The sequence below is a fragment of the Cherax quadricarinatus genome, chromosome 26 (genome assembly GCF_038502225.1).
Source record: "Cherax quadricarinatus isolate ZL_2023a chromosome 26, ASM3850222v1, whole genome shotgun sequence".
In the NCBI taxonomy this organism is placed as follows: Eukaryota; Metazoa; Arthropoda; class Malacostraca; order Decapoda; family Parastacidae; genus Cherax; species Cherax quadricarinatus.
In genome coordinates, this window is record NC_091317.1 from 3,984,891 (window position 1) to 4,007,003 (window position 22,113).

Here is a 22,113-nt window from a genome sequence, read left to right on the forward strand (position 1 = left end):
CCTATCCACCCTGTCATACGCCTTTTCCAAATCCATAAATGCCACAAAGACCTCTTTAGCCTTATCTAAATACTGTTCACTTATATGTTTCACTGTAAACACCTGGTCCACACACCCCCTACCTTTCCTAAAGCCTCCTTGTTCATCTGCTATCCTATTCTCCGTCTTACTCTTAATTCTTTCAATTATAACTCTACCATACACTTTACCAGGTACACTCAACAGACTTATCCCCCTATAATTTTTGCACTCTCTTTTATCCCCTTTGCCTTTATACAAAGGAACTATGCATGCTCTCTGCCAATCCCTAGGTACCTTACCCTCTTCCATACATTTATTAAATAATTGCACCAACCACTCCAAAACTATATCCCCACCTGCTTTTAACATTTCTATCTTTATCCCATCAATCCCGGCTGCCTTACCCCCTTTCATTTTACCTACTGCCTCACGAACTTCCCCCACACTCACAACTGGCTCTTCCTCACTCCTACAAGATGTTATTCCTCCTTGCCCTATACACGAAATCACAGCTTCCCTATCTTCATCAACATTTAACAATTCCTCAAAATATTCCCTCCATCTTCCCAATACCTCTAACTCTCCATTTAATAACTCTCCTCTCCTATTTTTAACTGACAAATCCATTTGTTCTCTAGGCTTTCTTAACTTGTTAATCTCACTCCAAAACTTTTTCTTATTTTCAACAAAATTTGTTGATAACATGTCACCCACTCTCTCATTTGCTCTCTTTTATATATATATATATATATATATATATATATATATATATATATATATATATATATATATATATATATATATATATATATATAAATGTATATATGTATACATAGATATATATATATATATATATATATATATATATATATATATATATATATATATATATGTAAATATATATATATATATATATATATATATATATATATATATATATATATATATATATATATATATATATATATATTTTTACTCACAATGTTTCTGTGTCACCTGTTAAATATTTCATAATTAAATCCCGTTTTGACAAATGTTACGTTATTTCTTATTCCGTTTGACCTCTGGTGTCTCCCTTGATACCTGACCTCACCTCACCTTTCACTCAGTTTCTGTTTACAAACCAACTGCTTTTTTCTTGCCTCTTCTCTCAAAACATTCTCATTTTCTCACTCCTAGAAGGTTTTCATCCTAGTGGATGTTTATCGCACTATCTTCTTAAATAGTGAATCATGTAGAATGTTGACCCCAGGTTGGTTCTATGATTCGGTGAAATATTTAACCAAGATATAATTCCTTGAACAGTTTGGGGTTCCTATTTCACTTTGTTAAGTAAGTTGTTGACAGTCGGGTTATGACCATAAAGTGAGTTCTAACTCTCGGAAAATTAATGATACTTGATATCATAGTACAGTTGATATTTGACTTCTAAGTGAATGATGAATATAGACGTCCCTTTAACCCTGGTGACCACAGACCCCAAATGACCCCATACCTCAGATGACCCCCCAGTGGGGCGAAACTCACCGTCAGCAGAGGTAGCGAGGCGGAGATCGTCAGGATACTGGTCAATAAGTCGCTTGATAAGGTCAATCTGCTCTATGGTCAGCTGTACAGCGTTGAGCCTCTGTGACTCACACGGCACGTACGACACCCAGAACTGTGGACGAGACCAGATTCAGTGGCGCCAGGAGACCAAACTTAGTGTATCACGAGACCAGAGTCAGTGCACTAGCTATGGCCAGTACATCATAACTAGTGGCACCAGAAGACCAGAATTATTAGCACAAGTAGGCCATAGTGGCACCAGCAGACCTTAGTTAGTGGCATCAGAAGACCACAGTTAGTGGCACCAGGAGACCACAGTTAGTGACAACAAATATAATCATTAAATCATAATTAATGCCACCTCCTAAGACAGAATATGAAAGTTAGTGGTACTAGAATTAATTCTAAAGCATAAAGGAACATATAAACCACCTACTCTAACTTAGGCACCTATCACGTTATTCTTAAATTTAAGCAGAGTTATCAGCAGCACCTACAAGGCACCTAGTGCAGAAACGTCATCTGACCCCTCACCTGTGTACTATAAACAGTACACAGCCTAATTATGTCATGTTGATCACTTTTATATAGTCTGTATTCACTTACAATGCCCTTCTAATAATCGAGAACTCCTAGACTCACCTGAGCACCTACCATGCCCCTCTTGAGCCTGGGCAGGTCTGTGTGGGACCAGGAGGAACGCGACCACGGACGAAGCTTTTTGAGCTCGGCCGTGAAGTTGAAACTGTGAAGTTTGTTGTGCATGAACTTCCTAATGTTCCACGGAAGGTCGTTGTGCCTGGGGGTGAGAGATGTGGGAGAAATGAAGCTTTGAGGGAGAGATGAGGGAGTGAGGAAGAGATGAGGTTGTGAGGGAGAGGTGATGATGTGAAGGAGATGTAAGACTGAGAGGGAGAACTAAGGGTTTGAGGAGATGAGGGTGTGAGGAGATGATGTTGTAAGTGAGAGATGATGTGAAAGACATATAAGGCTGTGAGGGAGAGATGAGGTTACGAAGTATATGTATCAAAGAATGGAATAATTACATTGTTGGTCAAGCATGTTGCATGTATTGTACTGCAACATTTACATTGCAGAGTTTACACTGCAGTATTTACACTGCAGTATTTACACTGCAGTATTTACACTGCTGTGTTTACACACCCGTTTCTATGGATTTTCATATGATCTGTAATAATGAAGAAAATCCGTCGAGTCCACGCCCAGCCAATTAAAACAGAACAAGCCATTGTTTCGCTCACCTTTGAGCAAAACGTTTAAATACAACATTTTTATTTTCTACAGTTTGTGTCTAAATAACAGAGTCGATGTTATTATGTTTAAGAAAAAAATCATATCATAATTTTTAATCAAAATTCCTCTCTAATATACATCTCAAGGGGAAAATTTAGTAGAATTTTTCAGACATATGATAAAGATAATAATAATAATAATAATAATAATAATAATAATAATAATAATAATAATAATAAATAGTAATTTATTATTATTATTATTATTATTATTATTATTTTTATACCCACATCATACATAATTTCTACAAACCTAAATACCATTTAATATCGTTCTTGAAAAGTCCCTTGTTATGCACAGTACTTCAGGCAAATAAAAATCTGTGTTTACCTTACACGTACGTGGCCATGTTTGTTGTCTTCCCAAAGTCCAGGTAACATTATGTTAATCGGAACCTTATATTTCTGCAAGTTCAGCTGCGCTCTCTTTGTTTATACTCGTTTCCTAACTTCAGGATAATAGATTTCGAAAATATTTGTACGGGACTATCAACCAGAGGCTACAATTTATATCACATCTTCTCCACAGATAATTGAAGTTTTAAGTTTGTATACCGTGTCATTCTGACGATATGATAAAATTATGCCCCAAAAAACTGTTCTCTTCGTATATCTATAGGGATAAAATAAAAAAAAAAAGCTGTATATTACGTTTGCACAAGTACATTTTTTTTAGTAAATTGCGAGAACTCAACTAATTGTCCCGAACAGCAAATTAAAGCTCACTCTTCCGTCCTTAAGCAACAAGTTAGTGTTGGCTCCACTTTTATAATTCCTGGTAGCTGCTGTAGCGACACAGGAAACAGGAACTCGCCTGTGACGCAGGGTCATTACTACTGAGATTTTTATGTATGTACGCTACAAGGGAGAAGCAGCGGGATGAGAAAGAGAGAGAGACAAACAGACAGACAGATAGAGACAGAGAAGTAGAGGGAGAGAGAGAGAGAGAGCAACTACAACAGTGAGATACATGGAACCTCGTAAGCCACGAACGAAAGAAAAAATACCAGCTGAAACAAACAGGAAACAGACAAATGACCAACGGAGGTCAATTAAAGCCTGTAGAGCACAGGAAAAAGGTGAGAACAACAAATTGAACCCTCCCAAAAAATGAATGAGAAATATTGAGGAGGCTCTCCAGTGTTGCCTGGCGTGTCTGCTGGAGGTGAAACATGAGAGAGGAAAACAATATTCACAAGGGAGTTCTGCATTCTCCTTCCCTGAGTCTCCAAAACAAGGCATCGACCACCACTGTCAACATTATCTGATGCAGAGTAAATATTGAACCTGGTTTAATGGCACCTGAGATGTCAGTGACACCCCTCCTACAAGGATGGTGTCAGTCACACCCCTCGAACAAGGATGGTGTCAGTGACACCCCTCCTACAAGGATAGTGTCAGTGACACCCCTCCTACAAGGATGGTGTCAGTGACACCCATCCTCCAAGAATGGTGTCATTGTCCTCCCTCTCCTCCAAGGATGGGCGTTTAAAGATATATTTTTCATTTATGTTAATGTAAAAATTAATAATTTTTTTACCATAAGAACCTTAGGAAACTTACGTAACCTTAATATAACAAGCGCAATTTAATTTAGCGTAATCCAACTAAATACATTTCAGATAAGTTTACAATAATTTAATATTAAACAAACACAATGAAATACATTGTTTCCTTAGGTTCAGAATGATTTTTGCTAAATTTTTGCTTCTTTTATTCGGCAAGAAGATCATTGCTATTTAAGCCAAAATCACAAGTTTTACCTGTGAGGCACCACACACACACACACACACACACACACACACACACACACACACACACACACACACACACACACACACACACACACATATACATATATATATATGTCGTGCCGAATATGTAAAACTGGTCAATTAGCAAGAGCTCATTTAAAATTAAATCCTTTCTAAAATTTTCTCTTATACTTTTAAAGATATATTTCTTCATTAATGTTACTGTAAAAAATTTTAATTTTGCTCCAAAAGAATCTTAGAAAACTTACTTAAGCTTATTATAACAAGAACAATATATTTTACCCTAACCCAACTATTTTAGATTTGTTTACAGTAATTTAATACTAAACAGACACAGTGAAATATATTTTTTTCGTTAGGATCAGAATGATTTTGGCGAAATTATTGCATACACAAATTTTCACTTGTCCTATATGGCAAGATGAGCGTTGCTATTTAAGCCAAGATCGCAAGTTCTGCCTATTCGGCACGACATATATATATATATATATATATATATATATATATATATATATATATATATATATATATATATATATATATATATAAACAGAAGATGAAACTATTTGGAGAGTATCAGCACGAGTTGTAACGGTAATATTCACAAAACATTATACAAAACAAAATATTCTCTTAATAAAAAGGTTACGAAAAATGCAATTACAGAGGAGAGAGATTTTCATTACTGTGATGAAGAGAGTCGTGAAACCCACATATGAAGCGGTGGATAAAAGAATGTGTGCAATTCACATGCAGCTTCACATTAATATGCATGATGTGGGCAGCTGATTGTATGAATGTGTTACGTGTATATTATTATTGTGGAGAGTGTTGGAGTAAAGCTCCAGGGACTGGATGAAAGAGAGATAAAACGTAGAGAGGTAACTTTGATGGAGATAACGTTTCGCTTGTGCTACAACCTGTACAACAGGACATGATAATGGTGTACAGTACCGACGAGTTGATAAGGCATGTGTACGACAGTTAGGGATCTTTATTCCGAAATGTTTCACCTACACAGCAGGCTTCTTCAGTCGAGCGCAGAGGCAGCAGAAGCAGTAGAGATGTCAAGATAATGCTATCAGTCTGTCATCTTGTATAAGAGCCTGTACAGCAGCCTGTGCAACAACCTGTACAGCAGCCTGTGCAACAACCTGTACAGCAGCCTGTGCAACAACCTGTACAGCAGCTTATTCTGTACGCCAGTTTGAATGGCCTGAACATTAGACTCTGTAAGAGGATATACAAAATAGGGATGTAAAACAGGTATATTAGAGGATGTACAACCAGTTGAACACAAGTCACCGGTGTATAAAGAATACGGCGGGGAAGGCAGATTACAAAGCTTTGCATGAAGAGTCTTCCATCAGCTTCAAGACATATATATATATATATATATATATATATATATATATATATATATATATATATATATATATATATATATATATTTTTTTTATATATATATATATATATATATATATATATATATATGTCGTGCCGAATAGGCAGAACTTGCGATCTTGGTTAAATAGCAACGCTCATCTTGCCATATAGGACAAGTGAAAATTTGTGTATGCAATAATTTCGCCAAAATCATTCAGAACCTAACGAAAAAAATATATTTGATTGTGTTTGTTTAGTATTAAATTATTGTAAACGTATTTAAAATATATTTAGTTGGGTTAGGCTAAAATAAATTGCTCTTGTTATAATAAGGTTAGGTAAGTTTTCTAAGAAACTTTTGGTGCAAAATTAAAAATTTTTGCATTAAGATTAATGAAAAAAATATATCTTTAAACGTATAAGAGAAAATTCCAGAAATAACTTAATTTTAAATGAGTTCTTGCTAATTGACCAGTTTAACATATTCGGCACGACATATACATATATATATATATATATATATATATATATATATATATATATATATATATATGTATGTGTGTGTGTGTGTGTGTGTGTGTGTGTGTGTGTGTGTGTGTCTGTGTGTGTGTGTGTGTTTGTGTGTGTGTGTGTGTGTGTGTGTGTGTGTGTGTGTGTGTGTGTGTGTGTGTGTGTGTGTGTGTGTGTGTGTGTGTGTGTGTGTGTGTGTGTGTGTGTGTAGAATATGAGAAATCACGAAAACGCTTGGAATTTCACTACTTTTTTCACAGTGGTTGTTCTGCATATTGTGATATCACCTGTTTACTGTGACCTTATTGCATATATATACATACGTTTAGGAATCTCCATACTGAAGGGTTAAAGAATCTGCGTATTATATGGTTAGGAAGGTACGCTGTAACAGGCTGCAGAAATAGTCAAGGTCCCACACGGTGATACACTACTAAATATTGAATCAAATGTGAAAGTTGGAAGAGACTGCCACAAGAGACACATCCACACCCAACTCTGCTAAAACAAGAGAAAATCAGCACAGGAAATACTGCACAGGAACACTTGTCAGCACACTCGCACAAAAGTTACTAAATGCTTGAAAATAAAGTAACTTGTTAGAAGACTTGATTCACATTCACTCCATAAAAGCAGAACTTTGGATTAATTCTGTCTCTGAGATAACCCAGAATGAGACATTTTTTTTCTGATTTTTTTTACGTTTTTTTTTTTTACGTTGAAAAGTATAGCGATCTTAAAAATGCACAAAAAAAAATTTTTTTTGTAATCTCCTGAGAGTTATGTATCACTGGGTGAGTGTGTGAAATACTTCTCTGTGGAATACTTACGACGGAGATTACTTTTTTTTCTCTCGTTAAGAAGCTTTGCATTAGGAAAGATTAGCCAAAGATAAAAGCGAGAGAAGAAAGCAGGTGGTGCAACGAGAAGGTTAATTCACACCAGCTTTGTGCAGATGAGCCATCTGCAGAAGGTGGCGGTGTTTTCTTCGAAAGGAGGAATACGGCCAAAAATTTCTCATGGTGCAGAGACAGAGACAGTGACGTCATCATGACTGAAGACGTCACTCGTGGCGATACGTTTCCCCTTATAAATATCCTGAACTATACTTAAGTGTCTTTTTCAACATCTTATCAGTATCGCCATGCCATTTTCTAGTTAATTTAATCTTGTTAAAAAAAAGAAGTAATTTTTATTTTGAACTTTGGGTACATTAGATACAGAATTTTTACAGTTGTCTTGAAGGCACAAACATGTTACGGTCACGTAAAAAGTACATTATGTAGATTAACCCAGCACGAAAAATTGCCAGAGTTTTCCAAATTTCTAATGTTCCAATTTCTTATTTCGCAGTAAAATTAACATGGCAGTCTAACTTTGTTAGAAATTATTCAATACGAAATACCGAAGTCAGTGAGCCGATAAACGGAAAAAAAACACACTAAACATTGTAAGTTTATTATAACGATATTTGGCGCAAGAGAGCGAAGCTTCCCTCATAGAGAACGACTTCGCTCAAGGGGAAAAACCTCTTTAAGAAGCTGCAAACATCTTGATAATAGCGCCTTGCTTTACTTTATATATCTTTGTCATATAAAACAACTGAATTTACCAAAAGTATCCAAGAATTTGCATTACTAAACTTCACAGATTGCCTTGGGGACGAATGTTCAGGTTATCTAAAATGAGTTGAAACTACACAACAACATTCTTGTAACATTTTCAAGACGCTATGTCTCTAAGAAGAAAGATTTTCCTTGTTAAAAAAAAGATGAAAGAAGATGCAGGTAATATACCTAGAGGCACCTCGTCTGTGTAAGAAGGGAAAGAGGTCTTTCCTGCCAAGAGGGAAAAAGTGCAAGAGAAATTGGGCTACTAACTCATCCCCAGCCAACTAGGAACTCGCCAAAAGAAAATCACTCCAAGGTTGTTCCTGCGGGTTGAAGGGTGTCGGAGCGGTAGTGGGTTTTTGGTGGTAGTAGTGGTGGCTGTGTCAGATGGTGATGGTGGTGGGGCTGGTGGTGAGGGGTCTTGATGGTAAATGTTGTTTTAATAAGGTTGCATGCAATGGTAGCTGGTGGTGAAGGGGTGTAATGGGCGATGGTGGTGCTGGTAGTAGCTGTGTAGGTAGTGGTGGTGGTAAAGGTATTGGGGAGGTGTGGGTATTAGTAATAGTAGCCTTGAGTCGTAGTAGTGATGCTGTGGATGTGTTATTGTGTTGCTCACGTACTGAGGGAGAGGTTTTGTATTGTGCAAAGCTTGCAAAGGTAGTGGAGTATATCTGTGTTGGAGTCGTGGCCACGTAATATACACTTACAATAATGTTATGTGTTCCACAGAACATTGGAACACATTGTCTTCTGAACTCAAATGCAACACAGTTTTTTTTTTGTTTTATAAATGGTCTGGAAAACAATTAAACGATTCAGTTCAGACGAACATAAAAAATTATCTTTACCAGAGATATATAAATAACAACCTTTAACCTAAATGTGATTTGCCTGTAGCTTACCTACAGTAAATTCCAGGAGTCACCGCTCCTGCGGCCCGATCCCAGATTAGACTTTCTGCTTGATGGTATTGATTAGTCAGACTGTTGGTACTAAAGGCAAACAGTCCAACATAAACACGATAGTAGCGGTATTAATCTCTCTCTCTCTCTCTCTCTCTCTCTCTCTCTCTCTCTCTCTCTCTCTCTCTCTCTCTCTCTCTCTCTCTCTCTCTCTCTCTCTCTCTCTCTCACATCAATCGTTACTTCTCCCATCTACCACTGCAGCTCCCTCCTCTGTCTCCTCACCTCTGAGTTCAACATACCATCAACACAACATTGTGTTTACCTCACCTAAACCTTGTTTTAATTACAACTCCTCCTGATGTCACTTCTTTTAGAAACTCTCGTATTTTCTCCGATATGTGTCCCGGTCCGCCCTTGTAAAGTTGGCGGGTGTGGCCCTTGTGAAGTAAGGGAGTCCTTGTAAAGTCATGGGGTGTCCCTGTGTAGCAAGGGGAATCCTTGCGTAACAAGGGGAATCCTTGCGTAGCAAGAGGAATCCTTGTGTAGCAAGGGAAATCCTTGTGTAGCAAGGGGAATCCTTGTGTAGCAAGGGGAATCCTTGCGTAACAAGGGGAATCCTTGCGTAGCAAGAGGAATCCTTGTGTAGCAAGGGAAATCCTTGTGTAGCAAGGGGAATCCTTGTGTAGCAAGGGGAATCCTTGCGTAACAAGGGGAATCCTGGCGTAGCAAGAGGAATCCTTGTGTAGCAAGGGAAATCCTTGTGTAGCAAGGGGAATCCTTGTGTAGCAAGGGGAATCCTTGTGTAGCAAGAGGAATCCTTGTGTAGCAAGAGGAATCCTTGTGTAACAAGGGGAATCCTTGTGTAGCAAGGGGAATCCTTGTGTAGCGAGGGGTATCCTTGCGTAGCAAGGGGAATCCTTGCGTAGCAAGAGGAATCCTTGTGTAGCAAGAGGAATCCTTGTGTAGCAAGGGGAATCCTTGTGTAGCAAGGGAAATCCTTGTGTAGCAAGGGGAATCCTTGCGTAGCAAGAGGAATCCTTGTGTAGCAAGGGAAATCCTTGTGTAGCAAGGGGAATCCTTGTGTAGCAAGGGGAATCCTTGTGTAGCAAGAGGAATCCTTGTGTAGCAAGAGGAATCCTTGTGTAACAAGGGGAATCCTTGTGTAGCAAGGGGAATCCTTGTGTAGCGAGGGGTATCCTTGCGTAGCAAGGGGAATCCTTGCGTAGCAAGAGGAATCCTTGTGTAGCAAGAGGAATCCTTGTGTAGCAAGGGGAATCCTTGTGTAGCAAGAGGAATCCTTGTGTAGCAAGAGGAATCCTTGTGTAGCAAGAGGAATCCTTGTGTAACAAGGGGAATCCTTGTGTAGCAAGGGGAATCTTTGTATAGCAAAGGGTATCCTTGCGTAGCAAGGGGAATCCTTGCGTAGCAAGAGGAATCCTTGTGTAACAAGAGGAATCCTTGTGTAGCAAGAGGAATCCTTGTGTAGCAAGAGGAATCCTTGTGTAACAAGGGGAATCCTTGTGTAACAAGGGGAATCCTTGTGTAACAAGGGGAATCCTTGTGTAGCAAGAGGAATCCTTGTGTAGCAAGGGGAATCCTTGTGTAGCAAGAGGAATCCTTTTGTAACAAGGGGAATCCTTGTGTAACAAGGGGAATCCTTGTGTAACAAGGGGAATCCTTGTGTAGCAAGAGGAATCCTTGTGTAGCAAGAGGAATCCTTGTGTAGTAAGGGGAATCCTTGTGTAGCAAGAGGAATCCTTGTGTAGCAAGGGGAATCCTTGTGTAGCACGGTGAATCCCATGGAAATAAAAGAATATTCTTTTGAGATGAGCGCCTCCATCTCTCCCTCTCTGCCCACTCCTCTCTTTCTCTTTGTCTCCAGTCACCTCTCTCTCTCTCTCTCTCTCTCTCTCTCTCTCTCTCTCTCTCTCTCTCTCTCACTCCACTTACCTCTATCTCTTTTTATTTTTTACACAGGGTTTGACAAGGTTAGGTTAAGGATCCCTAGCTTTATTGACAAGCTAAGGGCTGCTACCTACATCAGCTCATTTGAAAGCATTTTTATTGTTATGAAACATACAACTAGGGAACAGGATGAAGTTGGAGCCATCTGTGGGCCAGCATTTTCATTTGATTAACTGAATATATCTCGTTGATATCATAATGCTGTACGAATGTGCTCTAGACTCAAGTCATCCTGGGGATAAATGATCTCAGATTAAGTGATGTTCTGAAGAAGGGTACAGCCAGAGTGAAGTTGCTGCTTTCTGCCCGTCTTGTGGTATAGAAGATTGCTTCTCGCTGTCCTCGAAGTGGATCCAAGTGTGGTACTTTGATAATGTTGACCTTGTACATAACAGTAAGGCCACCCACATCCCTCCTGTGTTGAAGGCTCTGTTGAAATGATAGATCTATCCAGGATTGGTCCAGGCGAGAGATAAGACGTCTTGCTCTATTCTCTACTCTGTTAAGCAGTCACAGATGAGAGGGGGGGGAGAGGCAAACAAAGAAAGTGGAGCATACTCAACGTGTGAGCATACTTGTGCCTCATACAGAATCTTACAACCCCTACTGTCAAGCAGATACGAGATTTGTCGAAGAGCGGTAAGATTCCTGGCTGCCTTGTTTGCAAGATTTACAACGTGGTTCTTCATGGACTGTTTGGAGTCAAATTTCACCCCAAGGATATCAATTTCTTCCCTAGGTACCAACACTCTCCCATTCATACTTACTACTGCCCTGGTATTACCATCATGGTGTCTACAGACCATCATCTGTCTCTGTCTCTCTCTCTCTCTCAGTCTCTCTCTCTTTTTTTTACACAGGGTTTGACAAGGTTAGGTTAAGGATCTCTAGCTTTTTTGACAAGCTATTTATAGGGTAAGTATTCCTAACTTTATTGACAAGCTAAGAGCTGTTAACTACATCAGCTCATTTGAAAGCAATTTTTATTATGATACAAGTATTTTTATTGTTATGAAACATACAAGTAGGGAACAGGATGAAGTTGGAGCCATCTGTGGACCAGCATTTTCATTTGATCAACTGACTTTATCTCATTGATATCATAATGTTGTACGAATGTGTTCCATACTCGAATCATCCTGGGGATAAACGATCTCAGATGAAGTGATGTTCTGCAGAAGGGTACAGCCAGAGTGAAGTTGCTGCTTTCTGCCCGTCTTGTGGTATAGAAGATTGTTTATCGCTGTCCTCGAAGTGGATCCAAGTGTGGTACTTTGACAATGTTGACCTTGTACATAACAGTAAGGCCACCCACATCCCCCCTGTGTTGGAGGCTCTGCTCTCTCTCTCTCTCTCTCTCTCTCTCTCTCTCTCTCTCTCTCTCTCTCTCTCTCTCTCTCTCTCTCTCTCTCTCTCTCTCTCTCTCTCTCTCTCTCTCTCTCTCTCTCTCTCTCTCTCTCTCTCTCTCTCTCTCTCTCTCTCTCTCTCTCTCTCCTTTTCTCTCTCTCTCCATTCAACTGTGTCCCTAATTACCTCTCCCTCTATACCCACTCACCTCTTCCTTTCTCCTCACTCACCTCTCCCTCTCTCCACTTACCTTTCCCTCTCTCCCCAATCACCTCTCTTTCTCTCCCCCCACTCACCTCCCCCTCCCTCCCCACTCACATCTCTCCAACTATCTCTTCTTCCCACTCTCCCCAGTTCTCCAATCTCCCTAATCTCTTTTTTTTCACTCTCTCTCTACAATCTCCGGCTTCCTCTCTCGCGAATATTTTTTTTGTTTTCAGTTTTCTATTCTCCCCTTCCACTCTTCTCCACTCTCCCTGTTTCCTCCCTGTTCAGTTTCAACTATTGTAACTGTTATCTTGTTTATGTTTTCTGTATTAACCGTGTACTAAATACTGTAATTTTATGAAATTAAAATTTTGAGTGGAAAATTTATTTGGTTACAACCCCCCCCCCTTCCTTCTTCTCCTTCTTCCTCCTCCTCCTCCTCCGCTCCTCGTCCTTTCCCTCCTTGTCCTCCTACTCTCCTTCTCCTCTTTTTCCTTCTCTGCTTCTCCTCTTCCTTTTCCTACACTCTGTGTAGAGCTTTATCAAAGTTAAATTTCACTCTGTGTAGAGCTTTATCAAAGTTAAGTTTCACTCTGTGTAGAGCTTTATCAAAGTTAAGTTTCACTCTGTGTAGAGCTTTATCAAAGTTAAGTTTCACTCTGTGTAGAGCTTTATCAAGCCATGTTTCGATCTGTGTAGAGCTATATTAAGTCATGTTTCACTCTGTGTAGAGCTTTATCAAGTCATTTTTCGCTCAGTATAGAGCTTTATCGAAGTCATGTTTTATTCTGTGTAGAGCTTTATCAAATCATGTTCCACTCTTTGTAGAGCTTTATTAAGTAATGTTTTACTCTGTGTAGAGCTTTATCAAGTCATTTATCGCTCTGTATAGATCGTAATTAAGTCACATTTCATTCTGTGTAAGTTTATTTAGTCATTTTTCTCTCTGTGTACAGCTTTATCATGTTTCTCTCTGTGTACAGCATTATCATGTTTCTCTCTGTGTACAGCATTATCATGTTTCTCTCTGTGTACAGCATTATCATGTTTCTCTCTGTGTACAGCATTATCATGTTTCTCTCTGTGTACAGCTTTATCATGTTTCTCTCTGTGTACAGCTTTATCATGTTTCTCTCTGTGTACAGCATTATCATGTTTCTCTCTGTGTACAGCTTTATCATGTTTCTCTCTGTGTACAGCTTTATCATGTTTCTCTCTGTGTACAGCATTATCATGTTTCTCTCTGTGTACAGCTTTATCATGTTTCTCTCTGTGTACAGCTTTATCATGTTTCTCTCTGTGTACAGCATTATCATGTTTCTCTCTGTGTACAGCTTTATCATGTTTCTCTCTGTGTACAGCTTTATCATGTTTCTCTCTGTGTACAGCTTTATCATGTTTCTCTCTGTGTACAGCATTATCATGTTTCGCTCTGTGTACAGGTTTATCATGTTTCTCTCTGTGTACAGCATTATCATGTTTCGCTCTGTGTACAGCTTTATCATGTTTCTCTCTGTGTACAGCTTTATCATGTTTCTCTCTGTGTACAGCATTATCATGTTTCGCTCTGTGTACAGCATTATCATGTTTCGCTCTGTGTACAGCATTATCATGTTTCGCTCTGTGTACAGCATTATCATGTTTCGCTCTGTGTACACCATTATCATGCCTCTCTCTGTGTAGAGTTTTATCATGCTTCGTTCTGTGTAGAAGTTAATCAAGTCAAATATTGCTCTGTGTAGAGCTTTATCAAGTCACGTTTCGCTCTGTGTAGAGCTTCATCAAGACCTTCAGTTCCTCCACTGACATTAAGTAGTCACCTTAAAGTCAGAGAGGATAAACAAAAATAAAATAACTTCAAAATGCGGGGAATAATAAAATGCATTATTTACCAGCTGTTATGTCAACTACACGATAAAAACATTATTATTTATAACATGTGAAAAGTTTACTTAGTAATGCACACTTTGTATCGCAATTTCTCTTTACCACCAAAACAGTTACACATTACTGAGCGAGAACATCTGATGAATGCGCATTAAAACAATGGTATACGATGATCACTGATTTTGTACTGGATATTAAGGAACAAAATTTAGTGCACTGATATAACAGAATATTGATTTTACATCAAAAAGTAACCCAACCACAGCCATATAAACCATAAGGAAAACAACAAAGCTAGAATTTTCATATATATATATATATATATATATATATATATATATATATATATATATATATATATATATATATATATATATATATATATATATATATATATATATATATATATATATATATATATATATATATATATATATATATATATATATATATATATATATATATATATATTAACAAGTCGGCCGTCTCCCACCGAGGCAGGATGACCCAAAAAGAAAGAAAATCCCAAAAAGAAAATACTTTCTTCATCATTCCACACTTTCACCTCATACATATTCACTGTTTTTACAGAGGCACCCAGATACAACAGTTTAGAAGCATATATAAAGATATATAACATATCCCTCCAAACTGCCAATATCCCAAACCCCTACTTTAAAGTGCAGGCATTGTACTTCCTTCACTAAATATTACCCTGCTCACACTCCAACAGTTCATCAGGTCCCAAATACCATTCGTCTGCATTCACTGATATCCAACACGCTCACGCACGCTTGCTGGAAATCCAAGCCCCTCGCCCACAAAACCTCCTTTACCCCTTTGCTCCAACCTTTTCGAGGACGACCCCTACCCCGCCTTCCTTCCCCTACAGATTTATACGCTCTCAATGTCATTCTACTTTGATCCATTCTCTCTAAATGACCAAACCACCTCAACAACCCCTCTTCAGCCTTCTGACTAATTCCTTGATTAACTCCACACCTTCTCCTAATTTCCACACTCCGAATTCTCTGCATAATATTTACACCACATTTTGCTCTTAGACAGGACATCTCCACTGCCTCCAACCGTCACCTCGCTGCTGCATTTACAACCCAACCTTGACACCCATATAAGAGTGTTGGTACTACTATACTTTCATACATTCCCTTCTTTGCCTCCATAGACAACGTTTTTTGTCTCCACATATACCTCAACGCACCACTCACCTTTTTTCCTTCATCAATTCAATGGTTAACCTCATCCTTCATAAACCCATCCGCTGACACGTCAATTCCAAAATATCTGAAAGCATTCATTTTTTCCATACTCCCTCTCTCCAATGTGATATGCAGTTTTTCTTTACCTAAATCATTTAATACCCTCATCACCTTACTCTTGTCTATGTTCACTTTCAACTTTCTACCTTTACACACACTCCTAAACTCGTCCACTAACCTTTGCAACTTTTCTTTAGAATCTCCCATAAGCACAGTATCATCAGCAAAAAGTAACTGTTTTATCTTCCATTTTGTATTTGATTCCCCATAATTTAATCTATCTATATATATATATATATATATATATATATATATATATATATATATATATATATATAAAGGTGGCATATAAGGTACATGTTGTTACGTGTGTATCACCGACTATAAGGCGAATAGGCAGAACTTGCGATCTTGGCTTAAATAGCAACGCTCATCTTGCCATATAGGACAAGTGAAAATTTGTGTATGCAACTAATTTGCCAAAATCATTCTGAACCCCCTAACGAAAAAAATATTTTTCACTGTGTTTGTTTAGTATTAAATTATTGTAAACATATCTAAAATATATTTTGTTGGGTTAGGCTAAAATAAATTGTTCTTGTTATAATAAGGTTAGGTAAGTTTTCTAAGTTCCTTTTGGTGCAAAATTAAAAATTTTTTACATTAACATTAATGAAAAAAATATATCTTTAAACGTATAAAAGAAAATTTCAGAAAGGACTTAATTTTAAATGAGTTCTTGCTAATTGACCAGTTTGACTTCTTCAGCACGACATATATATATAGATATATATATATATATATATATATATATATATATATATATATATATATATATATATATATATAGGCAGGGGGACCCCAAAAAGAAACTCTTTCACCGTCATTCTCACTATCACTGTCTTGCCGGCAAGAGGCGCGCAGATACGATAGGATTCAGATGTCGCTCGAATCCTGATTATTATTATAATCAAGGGAAGCGCTAAACCCGGAGGATTATACAGCGCCTGGGGATGTGGAAGGCATTCGGGAGGTTTAATTCGGGGAACTGGAGCACAGATCCAATTCCCTAAATCAAGAGCCCCTCACCAACATCAAGGAACCTTCCTTGAGGGGTCCGAATCCTGAATATCCAGGAAAAACAAGCTGCGAAACGTTAACGAAAGAGAATTAGATCCTAATAATGTTGGATGGACATCTCGTAAGAGGACAACACCACTGTGGCGAGAACCTGAGGGAGGTTTTTCAAGGAGAGAAAAATACGTTCTTCAGAGAGCCCAGATTTATTAGGATTGATGCTTTTAAGAAAAATATAGGATAGAAGCCCCTAATTTCGGGGAAAAATGTTTTTGTCGTTTATAATGTTCATGGTTTTACTGTTATTATTATTATTATTATTATTATTATTATTATTATTATTATTATTATTTTATTGGTGCTGTTGATATTTAAGTTTTCCTAACTACGAAAAATTAAGCCTTTAAACAATTTATTTCGATTTTCTTAGATCTTTGGCCTTGCGGTCAGCTATAAGAAAAGACTCAGTTTACAAACGTTTGAACATTAATTCACGGATAGTAGAAATTTTCAAATTAAACAAAATTTCAATTTTAATTATATACTGAAGAAATTTATACATTTATACAGGAATATCAGATTACATATTTTAGCGTCAGAGAGAGAGAGTGAGAGTGAGAGAGAGAGAGAGAGAGAGAGAGAGAGAGAGAGAGAGAGAGAGAGAGAGAGAGAGAGAGAGAGAGAGGCAACAGACCCGTGGGAACACGCATCTTCCTGGCTGTCTCTCGCCAGGTGTTTAATTAGCTAGTGATTGATACGTGATACAGGTGAGGTAATGTGCACCCAAAATCTAATTACCATGCAACCTCTCCTCCAGCAAGAAGAAATTTTCCATATCAGTTATTACCGCTGTTTATGTAAGAGTAATAGAATAATTCATTTATAATAATAGCAATAATAATAATAATAATAACTTTGCTTTTTTCTGAACTTATCTTTAGACAGACTTTTCTATGTCTCCTTTAAATAGAAAGTTCTTAGGGTTAATGACCCTCATACAGTCGATAGGCTTTCTGAATGCAACATACAGGGTTATAAACTATTCCACACTGATAGGGTCAACAGGAAGGGTGGTGGTGTGGCGATGTAAGTCAGAGAAAATTTAAGTTGTTGTCTTAGACATGATATAAGATTAGAAACATCGAACATAGAATCTGTTTGGCTACAGTTTCTCGAGGGTCGTGACAAATTAATTTTGGGTGTGATTTATAGGCCCCCAAACCTTGATAGGGAGGGCAATAAGCTGTTATGGGACGAAATTCATAAGGCATCTAGATGTGAAAATGTTGTGATAATGGGAGACTTTAACTTTAGACAAATTGATTGGAACAATACGACAGGAAATCTTGAGTCTAGTGACTTTCTTGATACGGTTCAGGATTGCTTTTTAGAACAGGTTGTGACAGAACCAACCAGAGGAAACAATCTGCTTGACTTGGTTCTTGTCAGCAAAGATTCACTAATTAATAATCTTGAGATTAATGATGAGCTTGGGGAAAGTGATCACAAATCACTTAGTTTCAATATATCATGGAATTACCCAGATAACTGCAATCAAATCTCTGTCCCAGATTTTCGCTTGGCCGACTTCATGGGACTGAAAAATTACCTGGGTGAGCTAAATTGGGATGTCCTGACTATGGGTCAGGTAGGTGATCTTGGTTGCCAATATGACGCTTTTCAGAGCATAGTTCTAGCTGCCCAGACAACTTTTGTTCCGAGTAGGGAAATTAGATCTAACAAAAATGATCCCAAATGGATGAATAATAGATTAAAACATCTCATTGGTCAAAAGAGAGGCATAAATAGGCGTATCAAAAGAGGGAATGGGCAGTTAAGAAATCAATATATTCAATTAAAGAAAGAAATAAAGAAAGGAATAAGAAAAGCAAAAAAGGATTATGAGGCTAGGGTCGCAAGGGATTCAAAGACTAACCCAAAAGGGTTCTTTCAGGTACACAGAATTAAGATTAGGGACAAGACTGGCCCACTTAAGAGTAACTCTGGTCAGATCACTGACAGTGATAAGGATATGCTTGAAATTCTCAATACCTACTTCCTCTCAGTTATCACCCATGAAAATACTAGTGATATTCCTGAAATAATAGATTATGTAGAAAAGGACGATAATAAACTATGCACGATTCCGGTAACTAGTGACATGGTCCTCAGACAAATAGAGAAACTAAAACCTAACAAATCCCCAGGCCCTGATGAACTGTTTACAATCATTTTAACATATCACTACAGACTGGCATAGTGCCTGATAAGTGGAAAATGGCAAATGTAATACCTATTTACAAGGCAGGTGACAGGTCCTTGGCTTCGAACTATAGACCAATAAGCCATACCTCCATAGTGGGAAAATTTATGGAATCAATAGTTGCCGAAGCAGTTCGTAGCCATCTTGATAGGCACAGACTGATTAATGAATCTCAACACGGTTTTACAAAGGGGCGTTCTTGTCTTATGAATTTACTAACTTTTTTCACTAAGGTGTTTGAGGAGGTAGATCATGGTAATGAATATGATATTGTGTATGTGGACTTCAGTAAGGCTTTCGCTAGAGTTCCACACCAGAGGCTACTGAGAAAACTTAAGGCACACGGAATAGGAGGAGAAATTTTTTCCTGGGTAGAGGCATGGCTGACAAATAGGCAGCAGAGAGTTTGCATAAATGTGGAGAAATCAGAATGGGTACGTCACAAGCGGTGTTCCTCAGGGATCAGTGTTGGGCCCGTTGTTGTTCACAGTTTACATAAACGACATAGATGAGGGAATAAATAGCGACATAAGCAAATTTGCTGACACCAAAACAGGCCGTCCAATTCATTCTAATGAGGACACTAGAGCACTCCAGGATGATTTGAATAGACTGATGCAATGGTCGGAGAAGTGGCAGATGCAGTTTAATATTGACAAATGCAAAGTTCTAAATGTTGGACAGGTAAATAGCCATGCCACATATAAACTAAATAATGTAGATCTTAATACTACTGATTGTGAAAAGGATTTAGGAGTTCTGGTTAGCAGTAATCTAAAACCAAGACAACAGTGCATTTTTGTTCGCAATAAAGCTAACAGAATTCTTGGTTTCATATCTAGAAGTAAATAATATAAGTCCTCAGGTTGTTCTTCAACTCTATATAACCTTGGTTAGGCCTCATTTAGATTATGCAGCTCATTTCTGGTCACCGTATTGCAGAATGGATATAAATGTTCTGGAAAGCGTATAGAGGAGGATGACAAAGATGATCCCATGTATCAGAAATCTTCCCTATAAGGATAGACTGAGGGCCTGAATCTGCACTCTCTCGAAAGGCGTAGAATTAGGGAGGATATGATCGAGGTGTATAAATGGAAAACAGGAGTAAATAAAGGAGATGTAAGTAGCGTGCTGAAAATTTCCAGCCAAAAGGACTAGCAGCAATGGTTTCAAGTTGGAAAAATTCAGATTCAGGAAGGATATAGGAAAGCACTGGTTTGGTAATAGTGTCATGGATGAGTGGAACAAGCTCCCGAGTACAGTTATTGAGGCTAAAACGTTGTGTAGTTTTAAAAATAGGTTAGATAAATACATGAGTGGGTGTGAGTGAGTGTGAGTTGGACCTGACTAGCTTGTGCCGCTGGATCTGGTGCCGTGTTCCTTCCTTGAGTGGAGGTGACCTGACTTGGTGGGTCATTGGGCTAATTCGGGGAGGGGGGACATGGACCTGCTCCGCATGGGTCAGTAGGCCTGTTGCAGTGTTTCTTCTTTCTTATGCTCTTATGATCTTATGTAACCATCTAGCATGAGTCACAAGGTCGTATACACAGAGCGCTGTGTCTTTATCAGTGTATATATGCTATGAATATTATCTCATCTCTAACTGAATTAATTGTAGACAATGAACCAACATGGGTCACTCAGGCTACAATACACTGGTACACGTATCATCATTGCTGTTGCTTTTTTTTCAACCTAAATCACTTATGAAATATTTTTATGTTCGCTTAAGTCGATGGTTTTGGTGTACGATCCACACACTGGAAATTTTCAAGGATCTGTTACTACTCTTTCTCTCTTTCCTAAAACCATACCGTTGGCTTTTCTTCTGTTCCACACTTCATCTTATTTAGATTCTCGTTTAGTTTAAGTAGCCGTTTATCCGACCATTAATGTAATATATCCATGGCTTTCTCAAATAGACGGACGAGTTACTTGCAGCCAGTCAGGCTGAGGGTGAATAATGAAAGGGGAAAAAATCACTGACGCTCGAAGGAGATTGATCGAAAGAATTGGAACATCCCTTTTCTTTCTCGTATAAAACCTGATTACGCCTTTTCCCTTCCCGTTCCGCACTTAGGGAGGATAATTTAGATGACGTATAAGTCTAAGTGTGAGTTATTTGTGAATTGTTCCAACCAGTTTATTGACAATTATACTCTTCTTTATCCACGGAGCTTGTCACATCCATCTTCTGTTGCTTCCATTTTGATAGCTTAGTATCATCTACAATATCGACATAAAGGATTACAGCTCTCAGGTACAGGTAGGTTCGCCAGGACATCCAAGCTCGGGTCTTCTCCATGTGGTGACCCGCCTAGCTATCAGTATATCAGTATGGGTCCCGGGGCTGTTCCCTTCGTGTAACTGTGCATTGTTTATCATGCGCTCTCTTATCTACTATAGTAATTATATTTTGTATAGCGGTTTCTAAATCAATACATGGAATGTCTTGTAAAGGATAGAAAAGTGCAGCCGAACACTGTTTTCCTCTTTTGCCTTTTTTGGGGGTTTGCTTTCCAGTATATTCTGTTACGTTGGAATAACACGGCTTCATCTTCTGTGAAGCTGTGTTGCTGTTAGTGAACACATGAACTACTGTTACTCCTATGTGAACAATATAAAGCCTTGGTGGTGTTGCGGGAACATGAACCCGCATTGCTGTTGTGTGAACTAAATGTTATACCAAGAAGTCTCTGCATTCTAAGTGGTTTAAGTTCATGTGTCTCACATCAGCATCTTACTAAGTGTGCACATCAGCATCTGACAGTGTGTGCACATCAGATACGCGAGTCTGCAGTCATTTCTGTCTCGTCTTTCTTGAATGCTGGCATAATATTGAGAGCTTTTCACTTGTTGACTTGTGTATCTCCTGTCCTCAGTGGCCTGATGTAAATCTTTCTTATTAGCATATTTAAGACTTCTGGCCCATCCTACAGCATCCAAGGTGAAACTGTGCCTGATCTTATCTATTTTATTATGTTCGGTTCTCTCTTCTCTGTCTGTCTGTCTGTCT

The 22,113-nt window shown here is 38.2% G+C and overlaps 1 protein-coding gene across 1 annotated transcript in view; it reads right to left on the bottom strand.

Annotated features, from left to right (window-relative positions):
- Nucleotides 1–22,113, bottom strand: part of LOC128691544 (uncharacterized) — a 504,586-nt gene that overhangs the window by 162,161 nt on the left and 320,312 nt on the right. Inside the window, exons 5-6 of the mRNA XM_070088746.1 lie at nt 2,212–2,368; nt 1,549–1,681 (exon numbers count right to left, since the gene is read on the bottom strand). Of these exons, the coding sequence (XP_069944847.1) occupies nt 1,549–1,681; nt 2,212–2,368 (290 nt within the window). The remainder of the gene's footprint in view (nt 1–1,548; nt 1,682–2,211; nt 2,369–22,113) is intronic.